The following is a 22,325-nucleotide window of genomic DNA, read 5'->3' as shown; positions in this document are numbered from 1 at the left end:
TTGCCACTCAGTACAAACTTGTGAATGGCCGGCTCCATGCTGACCAGGTGAGAGCCACTGCAGGCACAGTGCCCACCGAGGCCCACTCTGTCATCTGTGGGACTTCTAAGTAGGGTCAAAGAACCGATGAGCATAATGCTTCTGTAGCCCACTGTGATATGAGAACTAAGGTCCTTTGTCTGACCCAGGAGTTTTATTCCTCCTGCCTGCAAGTCCCAGATTTTTTCAGTTCTTGACAATATCCAGGAAATCTAGAAAGTGATATACAGGAAAAGAGCAAAGTAATATATATGGTGGTGCATAGTAAAACGTATCTTATTCTTGATAACAGTAACTGGAGAGATGAGTTTTAGGTATGTTATTTTATAATTGGAAAGGTAACTAGCATCATTTACGAATAGAATGTTTTTTTTTTTTGGTCAGTCGTGGGGCTTCAACCTGGGCTTGAGCGCTGTCCCTCAGCTCTTCAGCTCAAGGCAAGCTTTCTATTACTTGAGCCACTGCACCACTTCCAGTTTTCTGGTGGTTTATTGGAGATAAGAGTTTCACAGACTTTCCTGTCCGGGCTGGCTTTGAACCGTGATCCTCAGATCTCAGCCTCCTGAGTAGCTAGGATTACAGGCGTGAGCCACTGGCCCCCAGCAAAAAGTAGAATCTTTAAAATCACTAAAAAATTTACAAAATATATGAAAATAACACAGGTAAGAAGTCAAGGGGTAGGACAAATAGAAGAAAAAAAAATAAAAACCAGAAATGATCAAAAAGAATCAAGAGCAAAATATCTGTGTAATTCCATTAAAATACCTACAAATTTCAAAGCATTCTGACTGCATTAAAATGCAAAGTGTTATTCATCATAGTAACACTTGAAACAAAACTATCCAAAGACTGAACAAAAAAGTGAAAGCATTTCTGAAAATAAATTTTAATTAGTATTAAGAGCTTTAAAAAATTTTTTATAACTTATGTGAGATTACATTAAAAAGTAATTTGATATAATAAGTTACATATAAAGTATTCAGACATACATACACAAACTAACGCACAAAGATATTCATTATCATAGTTATAATACTTGTTTGAAAAACATGAAGAAAGTATAATAAGCCAATATTGTTAAATAATAGACTAATAGACAACCATTTAGTGTTTTTGAATTATAATATATAACTTTAAAATGTCACCATATACTATTAAAGAGAAAAAATTCGAAACTGTATATGACATGATTTCTAATTTTTAAGAAAATTTGATTTGCAGGAAACAGTCCTTAACAAGTTAGTGATGCTCATTATTGAATATTGAGCCTAGAGTGTTGTTCATATCTTGGGTCATTCAGGGTTTTACAACTTTTTATGAAATCTGGAAATGCATTTTTCCTTTTTGGTGGGTCATGGGGCTTGAACTCAGGGCCTGGGTGCTGTCCCTGAGTTCTTTCATTCAAGGTTGCTCTCTACTACATTGAGCCACAACTCTCTGGTTTTCTGGTGGTCAACTGGAGATAAAAGTCTCAAAGACTGTCCTGCCTGGGTTGACTTTGAACTGCAATCCTCAGATCTCAGCCTTCTGACTAGCTAGGATTACAGGTATATTTTTTTTTAAATTTTTTATTTTTGGTCAGTCATGGGGCTTGAACTTTGGGCTAGAGGCTGTCACTCAGCTCTTCAGCTCAAAGTGAGCACTCTACTGCTTGAGCCACAGTGCCACTTCCGGTTTTCTACTCATTTATTGGAGATGAGAGTCTCACAGTCTTTCTTGCCCGGGCTGGCTTTGAAACGTAATCCTCAGATCTAAGCTTCTTTAGTAGCTAGGATTACAGGTGTGAGCCACTGGCACCCAGTTTAGGATTACAGGTGTAAACCTCTAGCACCCAGCTTTGGAAACTCATTTTATAATCTTAGTTATACATGCAAATATAATATTATGAATTTATAAATACATAAAATACAGATCTTAATTTTTAATAAAAATTAAGTTATATAGTCATAAAATATCCTTTAAATTTAGGGTGGTTTCTGTTTTTGTCTAGCATATTTAAAAATCTCCCATAGAACATCTTTAAACTACTATTGACATGGTCTTTTTCAATCTAAAATGCAAGTGGAGTTTATATTTTTATACATAATCTGTGACTCTAAGAATAAAACAGTGTTGGAGTTTTATGACTCATCTTAAGGGGAGATGAGAAGAGGCCATAAGTTTCATTACCCAGAACAATATGCAATAGACAATGATCATAGCATGCTGTGAATCTTGTGAGTACTGTTTGAAATAAATTGCAGAACTTTCCTTCTCCGCAGAGCAATTTTTCCTCAAGCCTAGCTGTTATTGATGTTCGCATCATTTTTATTGTCTATTCACTTAATGGTAAATTACCAGGTTATCTGAAAGCAGTAAGAAACTAACTTCTTGGTTGAGTCTTCTTCAGGCAATTATTGTTGTTTTTTTGGTCACAGTTCTTAGAAAAATAAATGGAAAAGAATGACATTCTGCCTTTCTTTTGTGTTACTGTCTCGTTTGTTCTCATATCCAAATTTTAAAAAATGCCCTCATCTTCCCACCCGTCATCATCCTCTTAAGAACATCTCCTTAGTGTCCATGAATCAGAGAGTACCAGTTACATTGAGAATATCAGTGAAGAACAGAAACATTATGCCTTTGGCCTACTGTGAAGGAGGATATCATATCCAAGTGTGATAACTCAGCCTTCTCTAACACTATAGCCTTTCATCCCAGATCCTGCTTCAGTTTAAAATGATCGCCACAATGTGATGGGCCTGATTCTACTTACACGCCAAATCCCCTCAGAGATTTGAGATATAGAACTAAAGTGGACTCTAGTTAGAACACTAGTCCACAAGGTGGTTGGGCAGGGACAGAACTGACTCCTCTATGAACACTTGGGTAAGGTCTCAGGAGCTGGTCACCTATGCCCGAGTCACTTCCGAGTCAAGCGGGGGATCCAAGGATGCAAATCTGTAAGCAGAGTACTCATCTATCAATCTGCAGCAAGAAACCTGAGGAACAGACATGTCTATTGATTAAGCTCCCTCCGCCACAGGGAATTCCTGCAACAAGGAATGACCTGGCAAGCACAGGGCTGGGCACAGAAGCCAGGTGGCTGAATGTCACCAGGACAGAACACCCTGTGCTGCTTCCACTGTTCACTGTAGAGACCTTCCTGCCAAACCTGCCAGTGGGTGGTACAGTCCAAGGCAAAGGAAAATTAGAGTGGCATGCTCATTCATTGAGTGAACCTATCAAAACTTGGCAGTTTCAAGTCCCTTTGCAAGAATTGAGTCAATAACTGATAAACAATAAGCTGCATTTAAGTGTGCAACATTTTTTACAACCATGTAGAAACTTCCAAGTCTGCTTCCTATTTTTATGGGGTTGGTCTTCCTTGCATTGTTGAGACAGGCATAGGTAGGCATATTTTCTCCAGGTCCATGGTTTGCATTTTTATTTCACTATCAGCTCAGCTTTAAAAATTTTAGTAAGAATAATGTAATTTTTTTATTTTAATAAGGTTGTCAGTTTTTCCCTACGGTTCTTTTATGTTCTGGGTATATCACATACATACACAGATATACCATATATGTATATGTATATATGATACATCTCTCTCTATATATAAATATATATGTATATAATTATTTTTTACAACTCAGGGCCTTGTACTTTTAGGACAGACATTGTACAATTTGAGCTTCATCTCCTAGTCCTTTTCACCTTGGCTATCTTTTAAAATTTTTATTATAAAGGTGGTGTACAGAGAGGTTTCAGTTATGTAAGTCAGATAAAGAGTACGCTTCTTTTTGGAAAATGTCACCCTTTCCCTTGCCACCTTGGGTACTTTTAAGGTAGTGCCCAACTTTTGTGCCTGTACACACCACTATATCCAACCATCGTACTTCCCCCATAGCTGGGATGAAAGGCTGAGATGGAGACTTCTGTGCCTAGGCTGGCCTTGAACCATCATCCTGCATTTCTACCCCCCAAGTAGCCACTAACCTGATTTGTCCTATTTTTTTTCTTTTCTATTCTTTCTTCTTTTAAGCAACCTATCATGAGAATGTTCCCAGGTCATTAAAATATTATTGTTCATACTATGAGCATACTACATGTGTACATTTATTTATTGAGCTATTTGCTTTTTTGTGGAGGTATAAGACTTTCCCTCCAATTATCATCAATATAAATAGATGTCTCTGCATATGTCCCTGTTTCAAACAAGATGTCATCATTGATTATTCTGTATTCATATCATTTATTTGGGTGCCATCGCTAAATTGGATTAAAAAAAATTTGTTCTTTACCACAAGGATATCAGTGTGTTAACTTCAAAGTTTAAAAATAAACTTGTTACCTGGTACCAGTGGCTTATGCCTATAATCCTAGCTTCTCAGGAGGCTGAAATCTAAAGACTGTTGTTCAGAGCTAGCCTGAGCAGGAAAGTCTGTGAGACTATTCTCCAACTAACATGAGAAAGCTGGAAGTGGAGCTATGGCTTGAGTGGTAGAACACTAGCTTTGAACACAAAAGCTCAGGTCAGCCCCAAGCCTTGAGTTCAAGCCCCAGGACTGCCATTAAAAAAACTTGCATATTTGTGACTTTTTATATTTCTTTTTTTTTTTTGACGGTCGTGGGGCCTGAACTCTGGGCCTAGGTGCTGTCCCTCAGCTCTTCAACTCAAGGCTAGGGCCCTACCACTTGAGCCACAGTGCCACTTCGGCTTTTTCTGCTTACCTGATGCTGAGGAATTGAACCCAGGGCCTCGCATGCAAGGCAAGCACTCTACCACTGAGACACCTTACCAGCCCATATTTCTTCTTTTATAAGTGAATACTGCCTGTCTTTTCTGCATTTCTGAGGAGATATATTAGTATTAACTTGTTATTTTTGTATGTTATAATTCTTTTACATCCCCCATTGGCATTGACTTATAGCATCTCAATATTTTGTTACATAGAATTTCTTTTATGTTCTCTGCATTAGATTTCTTTTCTACAAACATCTTAACCAGAACTAAATTAAATATGTTTATGGAAATAAGTGTCATGGCTTCCCACTGCCAGTAACAGTTTCGATGAGGTGACATAAAGATAAAGGTGACATAAATCCACAGATAACAGCCTGTATCTACAGAAACCCTTGCTATTCATTTTACTTGGTACATCCAATGAGCCACCAATGTAAGGGTTTAAAAATCAAGAGGGACCACATAGTTTCTCCTAGGAACTACTGTCTGCTGATGCGTGGATTATAGCCTTGAGAACTTGTGTAACTCCACACCTTATATATGGCTTACTGAAGCTGTCTACTGTCTTAGCTGGAGGAAAGCAGAAGCCCAGAACTACTCCACTAACACCTTGAGAGTCTCAAATCTCATCACATCTATCTTGTTGATTTATATGATGGAGCCATCATAAATTTTTTAGTACAAATCACTTGGAATTCCTCACAGATATACATTCCTTAGGGTATATAGTCCCTGAACATTGTCCTCAGATTTGCTATGTAAATGAAACAAAAATGATAGCACTTGGCATCCTGTAATATCTTGATTACCTTCTTAAAGCTAATTAAAACTCACCCCTGGTCCTAGGGAGGGCCAGCCTTTCCTAAAATATTTGACCACAAATATCGAGACAAAATGAAAATCTGTTCACAATTTAAAAAAGTATAGGACTAATATTGAATGAACCAAGAGTGTGTGTCACTGTTCATGTGGTGCGTTAATGAAAAGTTCCCCAGACTAAATGCAGAATTCTTTAGCTAAATTCTCAAATATATGTAGAATCAGGTATTTTACACACACACACACACACACACACACACACACACACACACACACACACACACACACACACACACACACACACACACACACACACACAAGTGAGTCCCTTCTATATGTCTCTTCCTGATTTTTGCCTACTATTTTCCCCCTTTGAATTCTTTTTTTTTTTCCATTTTTTTTGGGGGGGCGTCCAGTTGTGGGACCTGAACTCTGGGCCTGGGTGCTGTCCCTCAGCTCTTCAGCTCAAGGCTAGTGCTCTACCACTTGAGTCACAGCGCCACTTCCGGCTTTTTTCTTTTTGCTTATGTGGTGCTGAGGAATTGAACCCAGGGCCTCAGGCATGCAAGGCAAGCGCTCTACCACTGAGCCAACTTCCCAGCCCCCCCTTTGAATTCTTTTAACACCTCACAGCTTTAGATGTAAGAACAGCAAAGGAAAATTAAAAAAGGAATAATCTTTTGACAAGTTCTTAGTGTTTTTGAAATATTCATTCTTATCTGGTGGAGCATACAAAAGTCAGCAGAACTTAGTACATATGCAGTATAGATCAGATAACGCTCTCCACCATTTACCTGCCCTTCTACTGATGGCCCTTTTGCTCCCTGGCTTCCACATGGCCTTGTAACTGGTTGACACTAGCAGGAAATGGAGGGTGGAAGAAAGGAAAGACCAGGCAAAGCACACACATACACACACATGCACACACCACTGCTGAATAGAAGTTTAGCTGTAATTTCTTTCCAACTCTTTCTCCTGAGTCCTCTCTCTACCTTCTCATAAATGCCACCTCCCCTTGCCCCTTCAAGCAGTGTTTCACCATGCTTTCCCCTAATTCTACCAACCCTGAGATCAGAGTAGGTAAAAATTATGAGGACCCAAATCAGAAATTAAATTATCAGCAATCTGAGTACCAGGATAAGAACCTGATTCTGACAAGATCTGAATAACTTAAAGTACTTTAATATTTCTAACAAACAACAAAGTCAACAAAGGAATGGGAGAGACTAGTAAGTTCCAACAGAAAACAAACATACATGGGGCTGGTAACAGGTTAGACACTTCAGGAGATTCACAACCTTTGACTAATTTATTCCTTTAAGTCTCAATGTAGCTTCAAATTTTCCTTTATCTCCTAATTTTACCCATTCTTTCCATGGTTTCAACCATCCCCTCCAAGTAGAATAATGCTTAAAGTCTTTATTCTAGTCATTACTTTCTCTGAAATACACTAATAACTTTTAATTAAATAATTAAAATAAATAATTTCTGAATTGGATTCAATTTCTTTGAATTTTTTTGTCATGCTATAAAATTTCCAGGGGGGGGGGAACATTTTAAGACTAAAACCTACCAAAAACCCTAAAACTGGTACAATATATGCCCTTTTACATCTTGGTACCAAATTTCAGTTTCATTACTTAGAAAATATTTAAAATGAAAGCAAATTCACAAACAATATCTGACTTTGAAGGGTTAGCCAAGTGAATTCCATTGGGAATGACAGCATGGGCATGGTCCGAATTAAAGGAATTTTTTCTCTCCATGGCAAATTAAGTTATTCAGAACAAACATGTAGAATTTTATTAGCAAAATGAAGGCACTTGTGCCAGCATTGCAAACTTACTGATTGGCACATAAATGAAGTAGTGACTGAGTAACATGTTTTGCAAGGATGTTGTCTGTATTTTCACAAATACACCCACCCTTTTGGCTAAGGATGAACAATTTGGACCTAAGTTTCCCCTCAGAAACTTTCAGAATCCTTCAGTTTGACCAATCTTTCAGCATATTTTTCTAATTACTGAGGACATCTGCATGAAAATATGTCCTCTTCTATGTAGCTCTTCATACGCTCAAAACCGCTCAGAGCCGAGCACTATATTATAATTTCTGGGGTATTTTTCGTTTTATATTCTCTATATAAACAGCAGTGCCTGTTTTGTATTTTCCCTCAAAGTCGTCATTCCCATTCTCATTTTATTTGTAACCAGATGGTCTTTACGAAACACATTCCCAGATTCACAAACACTGAGGCTCTGCTAGGAGCAACTTTACAAAACCCCAAGTTCCCCTGTGGGCAGAGCAAAAGAATCTCAATTTTGATTACACAGAAGTGATACCTTGGGGAGCTTTAACAATCTCTTGGAACTATGCTCCACTTGATCCCTTGTTTAACTGAAATCTCCAGGATGGACACCAACCCTATGGTTTTCATAGGCAGCAGAGCTGGGAGCCATGGACATCTGCTCTCTTACAACCCTCAGTGGCTTTATCTGGGGAGGGAGGGTTCAACCACCAGCCTATCCATCATCTTCCTGTGAAAACGGGGTCACCAATACCACTGTATGTGCAATTGTTTTAAGTTTTGGGAGCTTTTGTGTTACTGACCAGCAACTGGCCCAATGACTAAGCAGTAGTAAGTTATTCAGAAAAAAAATCAAGCAAAGTAGTCACAGATTAAAAAAATATGGTAAAAGGAAACAACAGAACCAAGAAGAAAGAGAAAAAACATTTTCAGAAACAAAATGTGATGCAATTCATAAATGTGGCTAGTGATACCTATTAACTCACTAAGCTCGTATTTATAACAGCATATTACCAGTTTTAAATTCTTGTAAGGGTCAGTAAGCTTAAAAACTTAATAAAAAAAAGAGGTCAGTAAAAGTAATCCAGGCTTATACCTACAGATGTCTCAGATGGAAGGCAAATAGAAATTGCTATAAATGCATTTCAATCTGTTCGAGGGCCTAATTTATGGCAAAAATCACCCAACATTCCATTTGTCTGTAAATCCAGCCAGGGCTAATTTCTGAGTTACTAGATGGGCTGCTAAACTGTTCTTGCTTTCAATCTTAACGTATTCTTAAGACAGCTTTCACTCAGGGGTCCAGCTTGCCAAGAATTTCCAATGTTTTTGGAACAAGAAAGAAGGAAATTTGCTATGTAAAGCCAATTTTTTCCATAATGCTAAGTTGTTTTTTTTTAATTGTTTCTTTTCAAAATAGAGAGGTACTGGTTACAAGCCAGACCATTCAAAAATCAATGCAGATCTCAGGTAAAGGATCATACTTCAAAGTTTGTATAATTTCTTCAGTATGTTTTTGAAAGTGATTACAGGCATAAAGACAGCTCTGTAGAGCACTGACTGCATTCTGTTTATAGAATGGATGACCGCAGGATGAGCTCCATCCTAACTCATCCTGAAGGGCAAAGCAGAGAATTACAACACCCCCATGAACAGCACAGGGCCAACATCCCAAGGATTCTGTGCTATTCAAATTAAAGCCTGGTTTACGTCATTTAATTTAGAACCTGGTTCACTCTACTTTTCCATTCAAATACTAAGAGAAACCAAGCTAAACAATTCTAGCTTGAATGAACAGGGCTCCCAAGAAGACAGAGGGGGAACAACCACTCCAACACTGATTACAGGCGCTTTAAAAACACTAATTTATTTGCTTATTTGTTATTTGGCATATTAGCCTATTCCTCATAAGTTATTCCAGCTGCTTCTCCTGAAAACATGGAGTTTGCAATTTGAGATGGGTCTCACAAGCACAAAAAGAAAATTATGGACTGTTGCTTCCAAGTCAAAGAAATAGATATTGCTCTTACTACGTCATGATTCAGGAATGATTGTTGAGTATTTGCTATGTTAAATAGTAGGTGAAACTTGTCTTCTTATGCAAAAAGATATAGACCCAGAATATGTTGTTTTCTAAATGTGTTAACCTTAATTGGCACAAAATTTGCATTTCACGTAACTTAAGGCCTGAATATGAACATATTTCAGATAAATCCAGTATTGCTGGCAGTTTTCCCTTTTTTGCAATCCTCATTCTTGATTTTTCAAAACTACCCAGAGATATCTAAGGATCACAATTTTAAAGTGCCCCTATTGGTTTATTAATCTCTCTGGATTAAGAATAGATTTGTACATATTAGCAACATTAGTTCAAAACTTTTCCATTTAAATTTCATCTTCATACTCTTGTAGATTAATTAATTTCTACCTATTTGTAAGGTGTAGAGAGCAAGAAAGAAAAACTTTCAGAATTTAAAGTAAAGCAGATACAATGAAAATAAAATAAAGCAATTTCATGCTGCACATATTTCAGATTAATACCATTTCTAAAAAAAGACAGATTTTGTTTCTTAATGAATAAACAGACTGCCTATTAGGTATGTCTTCTCTATGAAAATTATTACAGAAATTATCTGAAGTGTTATGCTACAAAGCAAGGTTTTCTACTCAAATTACAGATACACAAAAGTCAGTTCTTCATTCTTTTTAAGCTCCATTTACTGTAGTTGTCATGATTTTATCCACATAATTTAAACCAACCAAGTTTCATAGGATTATTTGAGATGTCAGGTCAAAAAAAAAGTCAAACTAGTTTTAAGTCTAAATTATTTGGCTTACTTGCTTTGGGGATTGACTCCTCAAACTTGTTTATTTGTGTAAACATGAGCAATATCATTACTGAGGTTTGAAAAAAAGCGATGGAAAAAGTGGAAGCATATTGTAACCACAGTAACCTGAAGTCAGTCACTAACACAACAACCTAACCTAACCTAACCCTAGAAAGTAATGCCACTGAGCAAGGTAATGAATATGTTTCTTGGGGCTGGGAAGGTGGCTCAGTGGTAAGAGTGCTTGCCTTGCATGCATGAGGCCCTCGTTTGATTCCTCAGCACCACATAAGCAGAAAAAGCTGGAAGTGGGGCTGAGGCTCAAGTGGTAGAGCGCTGGTCTACAGCTGAAGAGCTGAAGGACAGTGCCCAGGCCCAGAGTTCAGGCCCCACAAGCGACAATAATAATAATAATAATAATTTCTTATCAAGCATTGTTGCCCCCTTTGTTTTTCTCCTACCATCCTCCCCCCCATTACCTTGCTCATGTAACTGTAACCCCTCTGTACAGTATTTTTACAACAAAAAACTTATTTTAAAAAAAAGAATGTGCCACTATCTATGCACTAAGAACCAAAACCCACAGCTTAAAGACTGATAGGTGCCAAATAAGGAAGCAATGACACTAATTCTTCACCCTGACCAAGAAGCTGTCCAAAAGATACATGTAGATTTGTTTCTCTATATGAAGCAAACCATTTCCTTTGCTTGCTCCTTCCTTTAACTTTATCCTGATTCTTCAGCACTAATTTTCATATAGTGGTTATACTATCCTTTAATTCCATGAACAAATAAGCATTGTGTATCTACTTTTTTGTGTGTTAACATTCTGTGTATAGATGGAAGTAGTTGGGTGTCTTGTCTTTACTTGCTGGTAACCGTGGGCTAGTTTTTCCACCCAAAGAATTTAAAAACAAATTAGCTTCCATTAGAAGTATAATAGTTGTACACAATGGAATTCTATGCCTCTATCAAAAAGAATGACATCGCCCCATTTGTTGGGAAATGGAAAGACTTGGAAAAAATTATATTAAGTGAAGTAAGCCAGGCCCAAAGAAACATAGGTCCCATGGTTCCCTTTATTTGAAATAACTAGTATTATGTCTGGGACAAGTAGAAAAGGTCAAAACTATGTACATATGACCAGATAAGATGAGGTTAAGCAAAATAAACCTGAAGACAGGGACACAAGTTTTTTTTTCTTTCTTTCTTGCTATTGTTTCTAACATATTTATAAGGTACCATGTGATTTTTTGTTGCTTTGTATGTTCTTCCCCCACGGTATAACCCCTGTTTTCAACTGTATTTGATGTCGGTATAATTTGGGGAGGGGAAGGGAAAAAACAAAATGTTTAAATAGGGAAACAGGTGGACCCATTGTAACAATGAGATGTACAAGACACTATGTTGAACAACAAACTACAATTTAGGCAATGGGGGGGTGGGTGTAGTGTGGAGGTGGGAGGGAAGGGATGATGGTAGGGGAAAAACAAAGGAGGAAGCAACAATGCTTGATAAGAAATGTTATCATTACCTTGTTTATGTAACTGTAATCCCTCTGTACAGTATTTTCACAATAAAAACAAAAAATTGTAATGTCATTAAATACTTCATAGATATAAGCTGCTCTTAACAAAACCTTTCATTCTGATTGCATTTTTGGATGCATTTTTCATTGGCTTGTTATAATTGAGGTGAGTATTTCTGGCCACAAATACTAAATCTGGCTCTATTAGCCAAAAATGAAATGCCATTGAAGGCTCAAAAAATGGATGGAATCAGACTTAGCAGTTATTTCTATTTTTTTTTATCTTTTAGTTTTTGCCCTTTGTCTTGTATATAAAGCTTATCTGATCTGTGGAAGGGGGAAGAACAGCGGGACCAAGGATGAACTAATAATGTAACAATGATACTCAGCAGAACTTTACAACTTGGGGAAGAGGGGAATAGGGAAGGGTAAACAAGAGAAAATGAGGGAGGAGATAACAGAGTTTAAAAAGAAATGTTCTCAGTACCTGACATGTCATTGTAACCCCCTGTTTATCACCTTTACAATAAATATAAAAAAGAACTTATTTTCTATTAAATTGGTGTCTGACCCTTAAAATAAGGGTCATATGACCTGGTATGGTTTTAATATACCTGTAATATTCTAAGCAGTATTTGTATGGTTTTTAACATACCTGTAATACTCAAGGAGCAGTGGCTTTAGGGTAATGGTTTTGGTTTGAAAGGGCTGAATTTTAATCAAGGACCCAGAAGTAACAACCTGAAGAAACAGCTCCTGATACTTTCAATTCAGATATTTATAGTTTACAATGTGATTTTTGGCACAATGTTTCATCTAGAAACAAATGTTACAATGGACAGAGGAAAGGGGTGTGTACAATCTCTCTTGAAAGAAAACACAATTTTTTGCCAGAATGTTTTTGCCTTGAGATAGGGTAACATCTCAGGTTTTTGGACACAATCTGTCTACTATAGGCGCCCTGTGATCATCGTAGTGAGAAGCAGCCACCATATCCAGTTCCCTCCATGCGACAGTTAAATGAACTTCTAAAAATTGTTGTGTGCTGCTGCACAGACTGAAAGAAATTAAATATGCTTTCATATATATTCCCAGCATTCAAGTAACTCAGTGGACATGTAAGAGTTATGTTGCTACCATATCTTTTTTTTTCTATTTTCTTTGAAAAGAAAATGTATATCCGAGGCAGAGAAAGCGTATCATTTATCACAGAGGTCCACTCAAACAGGAATGGAAAGGATGAAATGGTAAGTGATGTTCTCTTCTCACCACTTGACTTCTCCTGGGAACAGCCTTTGGAAAAACTGTGGTCTCATTCCTGTCACTGTCTTCCTGTAGGCAGGCTGTCCCCACATAATCTGAGTCCTGTAATTGCTCCAAACAACATTCAAGCAAGTAAATACCTGTAACTTCCTATCCAGACTCTGCTACTGGAGAGAGTAAACCACAATATTCTGTATCAAAAATGGAAATACACTCAGCATTTCAAGGTACACCATAAAGAAGAGTGCCAAACAATGCTCTAAAAGGTTATACACGGGACTGGGAAGGTGGCTTGGTGGTAGAGTGCTTGCCTAGCATGCCTGATACCCTGGGTTCGATTCCTCAGTACCACATAAGCAGAAAAAGCTGAAATTGGTACTGTGGCTCAAGTAGTAGAGTGCTAGCCTTGAGCAAAAGAAGCACAGGGACAGCACCTAGGCCCTGACTGAGTTCAAGCCCCAGAACCAGTAAAAAATAAAATAAAAAGTCATACATATCATGTAGTAAGATTGAATGAAGCAAATTCATTCCATTTAGTTGTGAGATCAATCACATGCCACAGCTTGGCTATTGTGGGTGAAATAAAGAGCTTCCTAATTTAGGCTATTTTAAAGTTTCCCCATTAAATCTAAGCATTTTGCTCAGACAGATTTAAATAGACCATGTAATTTCAATTAAGTCTAAAATGAGTGGATTAAAGTAGCTGAAATGTCCACAATTTATGTTAAGTAAACTACAGTAATAAATGGTTTGAAGAGGCTTTTGTCTAGAAGAATACCTCCTATTAAAAATGATCTATATCAAAGAGATAGATTTATAATTCTCTTTCTTTGATGGCTCCCTCTCTGATTTGGAGATAGTGTAATGTTCTGGGATGTTTTGGGATGAGTGTAAAGCTGGCTTCCCTTTCTATTTCATTGAAGAGTTTGAGGGTTATTGGTGTCACTTCTCCTTTGAGGGCCTTATAGAATTTGGCTGCAGATCCATCAGGTCCTGGGTTTTTCTTGGATGGGAGGTCTTTTATTGCCATTTCAATTTCATTACTTGTTATGGTTTACTTAATTGGTTTAAATCTTCTTAGTTCAATTTGGGCAAAATTGGCTATCTATATGCAGAAAACTGAAACTAGATCCTTACACATTACCTTATACCAGAATCAATTCAAAATTGATTGACAACTTCAATATAAGGCTAGAAACCATGAAAACATTACAGGAAGGGGTAGGGAAAGGAGCAGGGCTCCTACGCACAGGTCAAAACTTTCTAAGACCAGTCACAAAAAATAAAAGAAAGGCTGGATAAATGTGACCGTATCAAGCTTAAAGGTTTCTGCATGGCAGAGGACATAGCTAAACAAGCTAAATGGAAAGACCACAGTATGGGAGACTTTTACCAGCTACAGCTCAGACAAGGGTCAAATATTCAAAATACAGCTCAAAAATTAAACCTCAAAAAACAAACACTCAAAGAAACAATCACCCAATTAATAAATGGGCTAACAACTTGAAGATAGATTTCTCAGAAGGAAAAATGTCCTGTAGACAAATGAAGAAATGTTGAACATCTCTGGCCACAAAGGAAATGTAAATCAAAATAACACTGACATCCTACCTTACCCCAGTAAGAATGGCCAATAAAAAAAAAAAAAAACAAAACTATGCTGGAACTCTTTTATACAGTTGGTGGGAAGGTAAGCTTCTTGATCGTCATTTGGAAAGCAGTGTGGAGGTTCCTCAAAAAGCTAAACACAGAGCTACCCTCTGACCTAACAATCCCACTCCTGTCATTTATACAACAGCGCAAAAACAAGGCCACACTAAAGCTATCAGCACAACCATGCTCACTGCAGCATTACTGACCATAGCCAAGACATGGAATCAGCCCAGATGCCCCTCGGTGGACAAATGGATCAAGAAAATATGGTATATATACACAATGGAATTCTATTCTTCCATTAAAAAGAATGGTATTGTACCATTTGTAAAGAAATGGAAAGACTTGGAAAAAAATTCTATTAAGTCAAGTAAGCCAGACCCAGGGAAGCATACATTGGATAGTTTCCCTCATTTGTGGTAGCTAGAATGTGCCTATAACTCTACAACTAAACATACTGGGTGGTAAGCAAGGGGTTGCAAATGAATTCAATGAAGTATAATAAGCGCTATGGAGAGTGCAAATAGTATAATTCTTTAAAAAGACTAAGTCAAAGCCAAACAAAATAAGTACTAAGAAATGAGTACTTGAAAGAGGGGAGGGTGATGCCAAGGGGAGAGGGATAGAAGAATAAAGGGGGGATGGAGGGAGCATGCAGGGAAGAATTCATTGTATATACTACAGAATTATGAAATATAAGGGAAGAAGTGGGTGAAAGGGGGTGAAGATGTTGTGACAACATAGATCAAGGTGGACTGTATTCATAAACTGCTTTGGCAAATGACAACTCCTTTGTACACTATTTAAAGATAATAGAAATATTCAAAAATCTAATTAAAATAAAATACTTTTTTTGTTGGTTGTGGCACTTGAACTCTGGCCTGGGTGCTGTCCCTGAGCTCTTCAGCTCAAGGTGAGCACTGTACCACTTGAGCCACAGTTCTGGCTTTCTGGTGGTTAGCCGGAGATAAGAATCTCACGGACTTTCCTGCCTGGGCTGGCCCTGAACCATGATCCTCAGATCTCAGCCTCCTGAGTTCCTGAGTAGCTAGGATTATAGGTGGGAGCCACTGGCTCCCAGCTGAAATACATTTAAAAAAGTTTTTCCTCTATCCTCTCTTCCTTCTTCATTTACTTCTACCACCTTCATTCTTTTTTTTGTCAGTCATGGGGCCTGAACTCTGGTCCTGGGCATTGTCCCTCAGCTCTTCAGCTCAAGGTGAGCACACTACCACTTGAGCCACAGCACCACTTCTGGCTTTTTCTGCTTATGTGGTACTGAGGAATCGAACCCAGGGCCTCATGCATGTGAGGTAAGTACTCTACCACCCAGCTACCTTCCCACCTTCATTCTTTTTTCTATTTTCTTTTTCAGATAAGATGCCCCATTAGTGTGTAGTACTCTTGCATCAGCCTCTGAAGTGTTGGGATTACATGCATGGTACACCGCCATGTCTGACAATGTATCCCTTCCTGTATTTCTTTAAAGCAATGGAAATGTTCTAAATAGCTACCAAGATGGTCATTTCTTACCTATTTTTGACAAAAATTAAGTTGAGTTGGAAATCTTTTTCTTTCTAGCCTGAAAAACTCATTGACAAATTATAGTGTCAATAGTTATCACTAACAAAGGCTTTTAGTCCTCAATCTAGTGCTGAAAACCTTACTTGAAAGCAAAAAACAAAAACTTTAATTCCAGAAAACCAATGCATGCACATACACGCAAACTTGTTTATTTTCTTCTTGTTTTAGAGCGTCCAAAATAATCTGTCATCCTGCTCTTCCTTCTTTCAATAAAGTTCCTACAAAATTCAAATTTACTCAGCTATTTGCATACTTATGCCTACTATTCAAATTCCTACCAGATTAATTCTATTCAGCACTTTTGATGGTTAAACAATGAAAGAACATTGTCTAGATGCTAATCTGCTGCTTTTTCATCTTCCTCATATACCTCCATCCCCCAGAGTTTGACATTTCAGTAAATCTTTAGAAGGGATAAGGATGCCATAGTCTATTTTGCTTTCTCCATGAAAACAAGAAACTTTCTGACCTAAAACCCTTTAAAAGAGCCTATCTTTCCTCCTGTAAAAAAAACAACAACAACAAAATGCTTTGACTATGGAATTAGTTGCAAGTATCTGGAATAGAAAACAATTTCCAAGTAACAAGAGATGATTTTGATAGATTCTGACAAAAGCTTCCCCATAATTTGTTTTCTTCAGAACAATCTGATCAGCCCATTCTCATAGGATTCTAAGGAAGAGAGTCCCATATGTGCTTATGCAATATTCAAATGGCCTTTGGATTTTTCTGCAGCTCTAACTACAGCCCTTGGGGTTCCCTGTCATTGCAGCAATCTGTGCATAGCTGATTGAACATGCAACCCATCGTGTGATTCTTAATGTCACAAACGGAAAAGAAGCAAACTCTAAATCACGATTGGGAGAACTGAAATTTAATATGCAAGAGGTAACTAAAATGAAAATGAGTAACTAAATTAGTTATACATAACTGACTTGCTAAAACTGAGTACGTTGTATGAAGGAACCCAACTCAATTTCATTATTCCACATACCCACAGTGAGCTGGTTTAGGCAGAGAACTGGAAATTTCCAATTGGCTGGGCTTTAAAGTCCTCTGCCATCATGTAAGGCTTAGTCATAGCACAGGTCAGGTTTACTTTACAAATGTTCCAGTGTCTCTGCTTCCCAAATGTTCACAAAGCATGGTCAGTCTTACTAAGAAAACAAACTCATGCGGTCAAAGCATTTCTACAGTTTTGCACTGGTCTAAGCACTGAGGTACACTGCGTAAAATTTTTCTCAAAAAGGTAGAAACAATTTTTTTTTTAACAAAGAGGGAGTTTTTGTAGGAAAATGAGATTTTCTCCCAGAGGACTATAATGAGCTCAACATCAAATATTTCACATTAGTCAAATCATGCATACCGTGCTATGGCGTAAACCATATTTTCTCAAACCCCATTGATCAATTCAGTGAACTAAAAATCCAGAAATTGTTCAAAGTACAACTCACCTTCCCCCTCCAGCTTCTGCTTCCCAATGCAGGGTCCTTCTGTGTGACTGTTTTTCTGCCATATCCAGTTCCAGTTGTGTCCTAGAAATAATGAAGAGAGAAGGTGGTAAAGCAACAACAATAACAATAACATCAGATACTCAAATCAAGTTAAAAGACAAAGCACATGGAGATCCATAGTCATATGTCGATTTGGACAGTGACAGTAGTGTAAGAACTAACCACAGCCTCAGGAGGGAAAGAACATGCAATATCATCTGACATTCCTGCATCTTCAGGAACAGGACAAGGAAGGGGTAGGAATACATCACTTCTATAAATACTTTATTGCTCCATCTAACTGCATTATGGCTAGATGTGTACCTAGGGCAGGAAATGAGTGGATTAAAAATTCGGTTTTATAATTACCTGGCCATCTTTGACACATTAGTCCAGAAGTTAAGTAGATCTGTTCCATTAAGGCTTCACTCAAATCCAGTCCTTTTGAGATCTGTTTAACTTCTGCATGCAACTATATCTTTTGTTGGGCAGCTAACCTTATCTGTATTATGTCTTTATTTTTACCCTACTGATACTTAATTATCATGTTGTTTTTAACTCTAAAAATATAAGTTATGATCTCCAAATAAAGGAGGCACTCAAAGGCAGGGATAAGTATCCTGCTATTTCTAGTTCAGATACAAACAAACATGCACAGGTAATGTACACAGTCTCTGCCCCTTGCTTAGATGGCAGATGAGCTATTTTATAGAAAGATGATGAGTGCAAGCATGAGTTCAGGAGTTAGGATACCTAAACCTAACAGTGACAAACATTGTTAGGGTTATATTACAAAGGCCAGAGTTTGGAAAACTAGAGATCCAGCATATATCAGTTACAATCTCTGTCTTCCATGGGCTGTGTAAAGAATAAATGAATACATGAAATGATTATCTTTTGAATAGCAAATAGAAAGTTTCACATGGATTTGACTACATGGAAAGAAATTACCTTCTTCAGAGTTCAGTGGACTTCTGGATTGGGTGGAAGAAGCTTTTATTCCTTTTACCTTTCTCCATTTACAAAACTATTTTGGGGCTGGGAATGTGGCTTAGTGGTAGAGTGCTTGCCTAGCATGCATGAAGGCCCTAGGTTCAATTCCTCAGTACCACATACACAGAAAAGGCCAGAAGTGGTGCAGTGGCTCAAGTGGTAGAGTGCTAGCCTTGAGCAAAAGAAGCTCAGGGACAGCACTCAGGCCATGAGTTCGAGCCCCAGCACTGGCAAAAAAGAAAAAAAGAAAATATTTTGGGTTTGAACTCTACTTAAGCCATACCTTCTATCCTTTTGCTAAGATTATAGGTATATTCATCATCTCAACTTTAAGTACCAAAATTTCTATCAGGCTCAGTAAGACAAGCATAAGCAATAGTAGATGGGTGATATGACAGATGTAGCTAACTAAGTATATACATATATACACACATGTGTATATACATGTGTATATATATATATATATATATATAAACACATACATACATGTATCACAAGCAACGGATTTACATGCCTAAAGAAGTCTGAAGCTGTAGGGCAGAAGGTCAGAAAGGGACGGGTCTTAGGTAGGAATCAAGGCTACTGTTCACTAGCAGAATTTTCCCTCTTTTCTCTCACTGTTGGTATTTCATTCTCCTCCCACACAGTCTATTTCTCTGTATCTGTCTCAGCCTCTCTCCACATTCCTGCTTTTTAAAAAGCCTTTCAAGTAATTGAATTAGGCCCTAAGTGATCCTGGGTAGGCCCTTCTTTCCCATATACAATCACATTTGCACATTTCTTCCACAGCAACACGCAGATTACAGACTCCTGTTGGAGAAAGTACCTGGGGACATACCTCAAGCTGGCACGACAAAAGGAAAGAAAAAAGGAAGCATCACATGAAAATTCATATATGTAAGCAAGGAAGTAAAAAATATTTAAATTCAGAAACTTACTTAACATATGCTCCAATGTGATAAAAGTTTAAGTATCAGAATTCAAACAAACCTCAGATTTTTTCTTATAAAAGAATGAAGATGTTTTAGTAAGTACAACAGAGACATTTCTGATGGATGTCATTTAACATTAAAAAGTTATCAAAAAAAAAAAACCTCAGCCATTGGCAATACATAGCTGCTGCTTCCCAACAGAAGATATCAGCTTCCATCCAGCTCCTAAGTCAGGCTTACCACGAGGAAGGACTGAGAATCCAAAGATATTGGGCATCATAAATGACTCGTTAGCTGAGGAACAGATGCCATATTTCAATGTGATTCAAAACAAAACGACTCTCAGTCCTACACCTCCAAGGGGAGAGAGGTTGTACAAACATTACAGCTGTTTTCTGACTGCTTCAGAAGCAGAGCCGCTAAGAACAGGCAATGCTGTGTTTTTCCTAGGCTAGAGAACTGGCAGTATTTCATCACAGAGAGAAGCTGACTCTCCCTGTGCTTCACTGATGCAGATGAGGACAGCGGCAGTGTCTTGACTTTCCAGATCTTTACCCAGTCTGCGTTAACCAGTACACTTTATCCTGTCTCATGTTTAAGCAGTTAGCTAGGATAGAAAGGTGCACCACACTTGCATTACCAGGACAAAAGGAGCAGAACCTGCACCAAGAGTCCTTCCTGTTAGGACACGTGGTGATTCATCATGCAGGAGAGAAGCTGAGATAGAAGTCTGGCTCTCCTGCCTCCCCATCCTGCCAATTGAACCCAGGGCCCCCCCAAGTGACAGGCCCTCACTTGAGCTACATCCTGGCCCTTTTTTTTTGGTCTGTTTTGCTTTTGAGAGAGGGCCTTAAAACCTTTTGTTGGCCTGGATGTCGCAAATTCTCCAGTGTTTGTCTCCAAGTGGCTGGGATTATTAGTCCTGAACTGCCAGGTCCTGAGGAAATGGCTTTCACCATTATGTAACCCTCTGCTTCCTCCACGAGAGTACCAAATAGCCACCTTTTTTTGTGGGTACATATACATATATATATGTTCCTTCTTACTCATGTTGCTTATGGCTGGTGCCTTACCACTTGATTTATGCTTCAGCTTGGCTTTTTGCTAGTTAATTTGAGATGGTGTCTTGAAGACTTTTCTGCCTTTAGCCAGCTTTGAACTATGATTCTCAGTCTCAGCCTCTGGAGTAGCTAAGATTATAGGCATTAGCCATCAGCACCCTAGTTTTGTTGTGTTTTTTTTATTGTTTTATTTCCACATTTTACTAGCATCAGTTGGTTGTATAAGGGGATTTCACTTTGAAGTATCTGTATATGATCAGATTTGCCCTATCACTTTCTCCTCATCTCTCCCTCTTTCCCAAACCACATCAACAAAATCAACTGTTCCATTTTCACAAAATACATAAGTATTTTGACCATATATACCCTCCTTCACTCTTCCCATGTGTCCCAGGTTGACAAATAGGACCTGTTTTTACATTCATTAACTGTATGGTAATTGTTCAAAGGAATTTCACTCTGATATTTCACTCATGCTTTACTTTAATCAGATTGGTCACTGCCTACTCTCAACTCTCCTCATATCCTCACCCTCTACTATACAACAGGTTTTAGTGAGGCTTCTTGTACCTAGATGTAATGCACTCAGAATGGTCCATTCTAACATTCCCTTTTCCTCTCCCCTGTCTTCTCTTTAATTGTTATATGTGTAGGTGCTTATTCTTGAGGAAGCCACTTTTCTCCTTGTATAACAATGGTGACTAAAACCCTGTGAGCAGTGAGACTATGCTCTCAGATGATCATTATCAGTTGTTTCTGTATTTAGTTAAGAAATATCACCCACAGTGGAAACTACAAAACATGAAAGCCTGCTGACGTGGAGAAACTTGGGGATAGTGGGCTGGTTATCTCCTAACACATACTCTTACCCACTGGCCTCCCTGGAGAGTAGAGCAGACTCACCCTAAGGACTGTATGCTTAAAGGGAAGGAGACTCAGTGTTGGATGCTCCCTTACCCAAACCACCTGTCTGGGAGGGCAAGTGAGCTGGTAAGAATCCTCTACCACCACCAAAAATACAGAGCACACGTAAGAAGAGAATGACTGTTCCTATTCTTCACGTAAAGCAGTGAGCACTCAAGCCACATTCACAGGAAGGGTGGCAGAGCTTGTGGTATTGGCAGTGGAGAGTTCAAATGTCATAATGAGGGGAAATACAGAGGTGACAGTAACAGACATGATTTACATAATGTCCTGGAAAAATGACAGAACAGTGGCTAGAGCACACAGAAGCAGAGGAGGCAAACTGTGGCTAAATCTTATGTCAAGTAATTCTCCACTTGGGGGTCTCCAGGAAATATGAGAAAGGGAAAGTTAAGGCTATGATAATTATCACATAGAAAATATTGATTTAATAGGTTCAAAAGTAAACTTAAAAAGAGATATCACAACTTGAGATTGCTTTGCACACAAGAATGGCTTTCCCATTCAGTTTATGTTAATGACATGTAAAATAAGAGATGTGTACTTAAATTCAGGACCAGGGTGATAATGTCTAGAAATAGAGGCTACCACTGGCCAGCAGCGATGCTGACTTGATAATAAGCTACTGAGACCTTAAGTTTCTTAAAGTTCTTCCAACTAAAAGTTGCACTAATGTCA

The 22,325-nt window shown here is 38.1% G+C and overlaps 1 protein-coding gene across 1 annotated transcript in view; it reads right to left on the bottom strand.

Moving 5' to 3' along the window:
• Positions 1 to 22,325, bottom strand: part of LOC138820488 (uncharacterized) — a 110,051-nt gene that overhangs the window by 33,423 nt on the left and 54,303 nt on the right. Inside the window, exon 2 of the mRNA XM_070012165.1 lies at positions 17,699 to 17,779. Within this exon, the coding sequence (XP_069868266.1) occupies positions 17,699 to 17,779 (81 nt within the window). The remainder of the gene's footprint in view (positions 1 to 17,698; positions 17,780 to 22,325) is intronic.

Source organism: Dipodomys merriami, unplaced genomic scaffold, assembly GCF_024711535.1.
Source record: "Dipodomys merriami isolate MVZ:Mamm:240054 unplaced genomic scaffold, mDipMer1.0.p SCAF_89, whole genome shotgun sequence".
In the NCBI taxonomy this organism is placed as follows: Eukaryota; Metazoa; Chordata; class Mammalia; order Rodentia; family Heteromyidae; genus Dipodomys; species Dipodomys merriami.
Note: the sequence above shows the minus strand (reverse complement) of the source record. Positions and strands in the feature narration are given on the sequence as shown.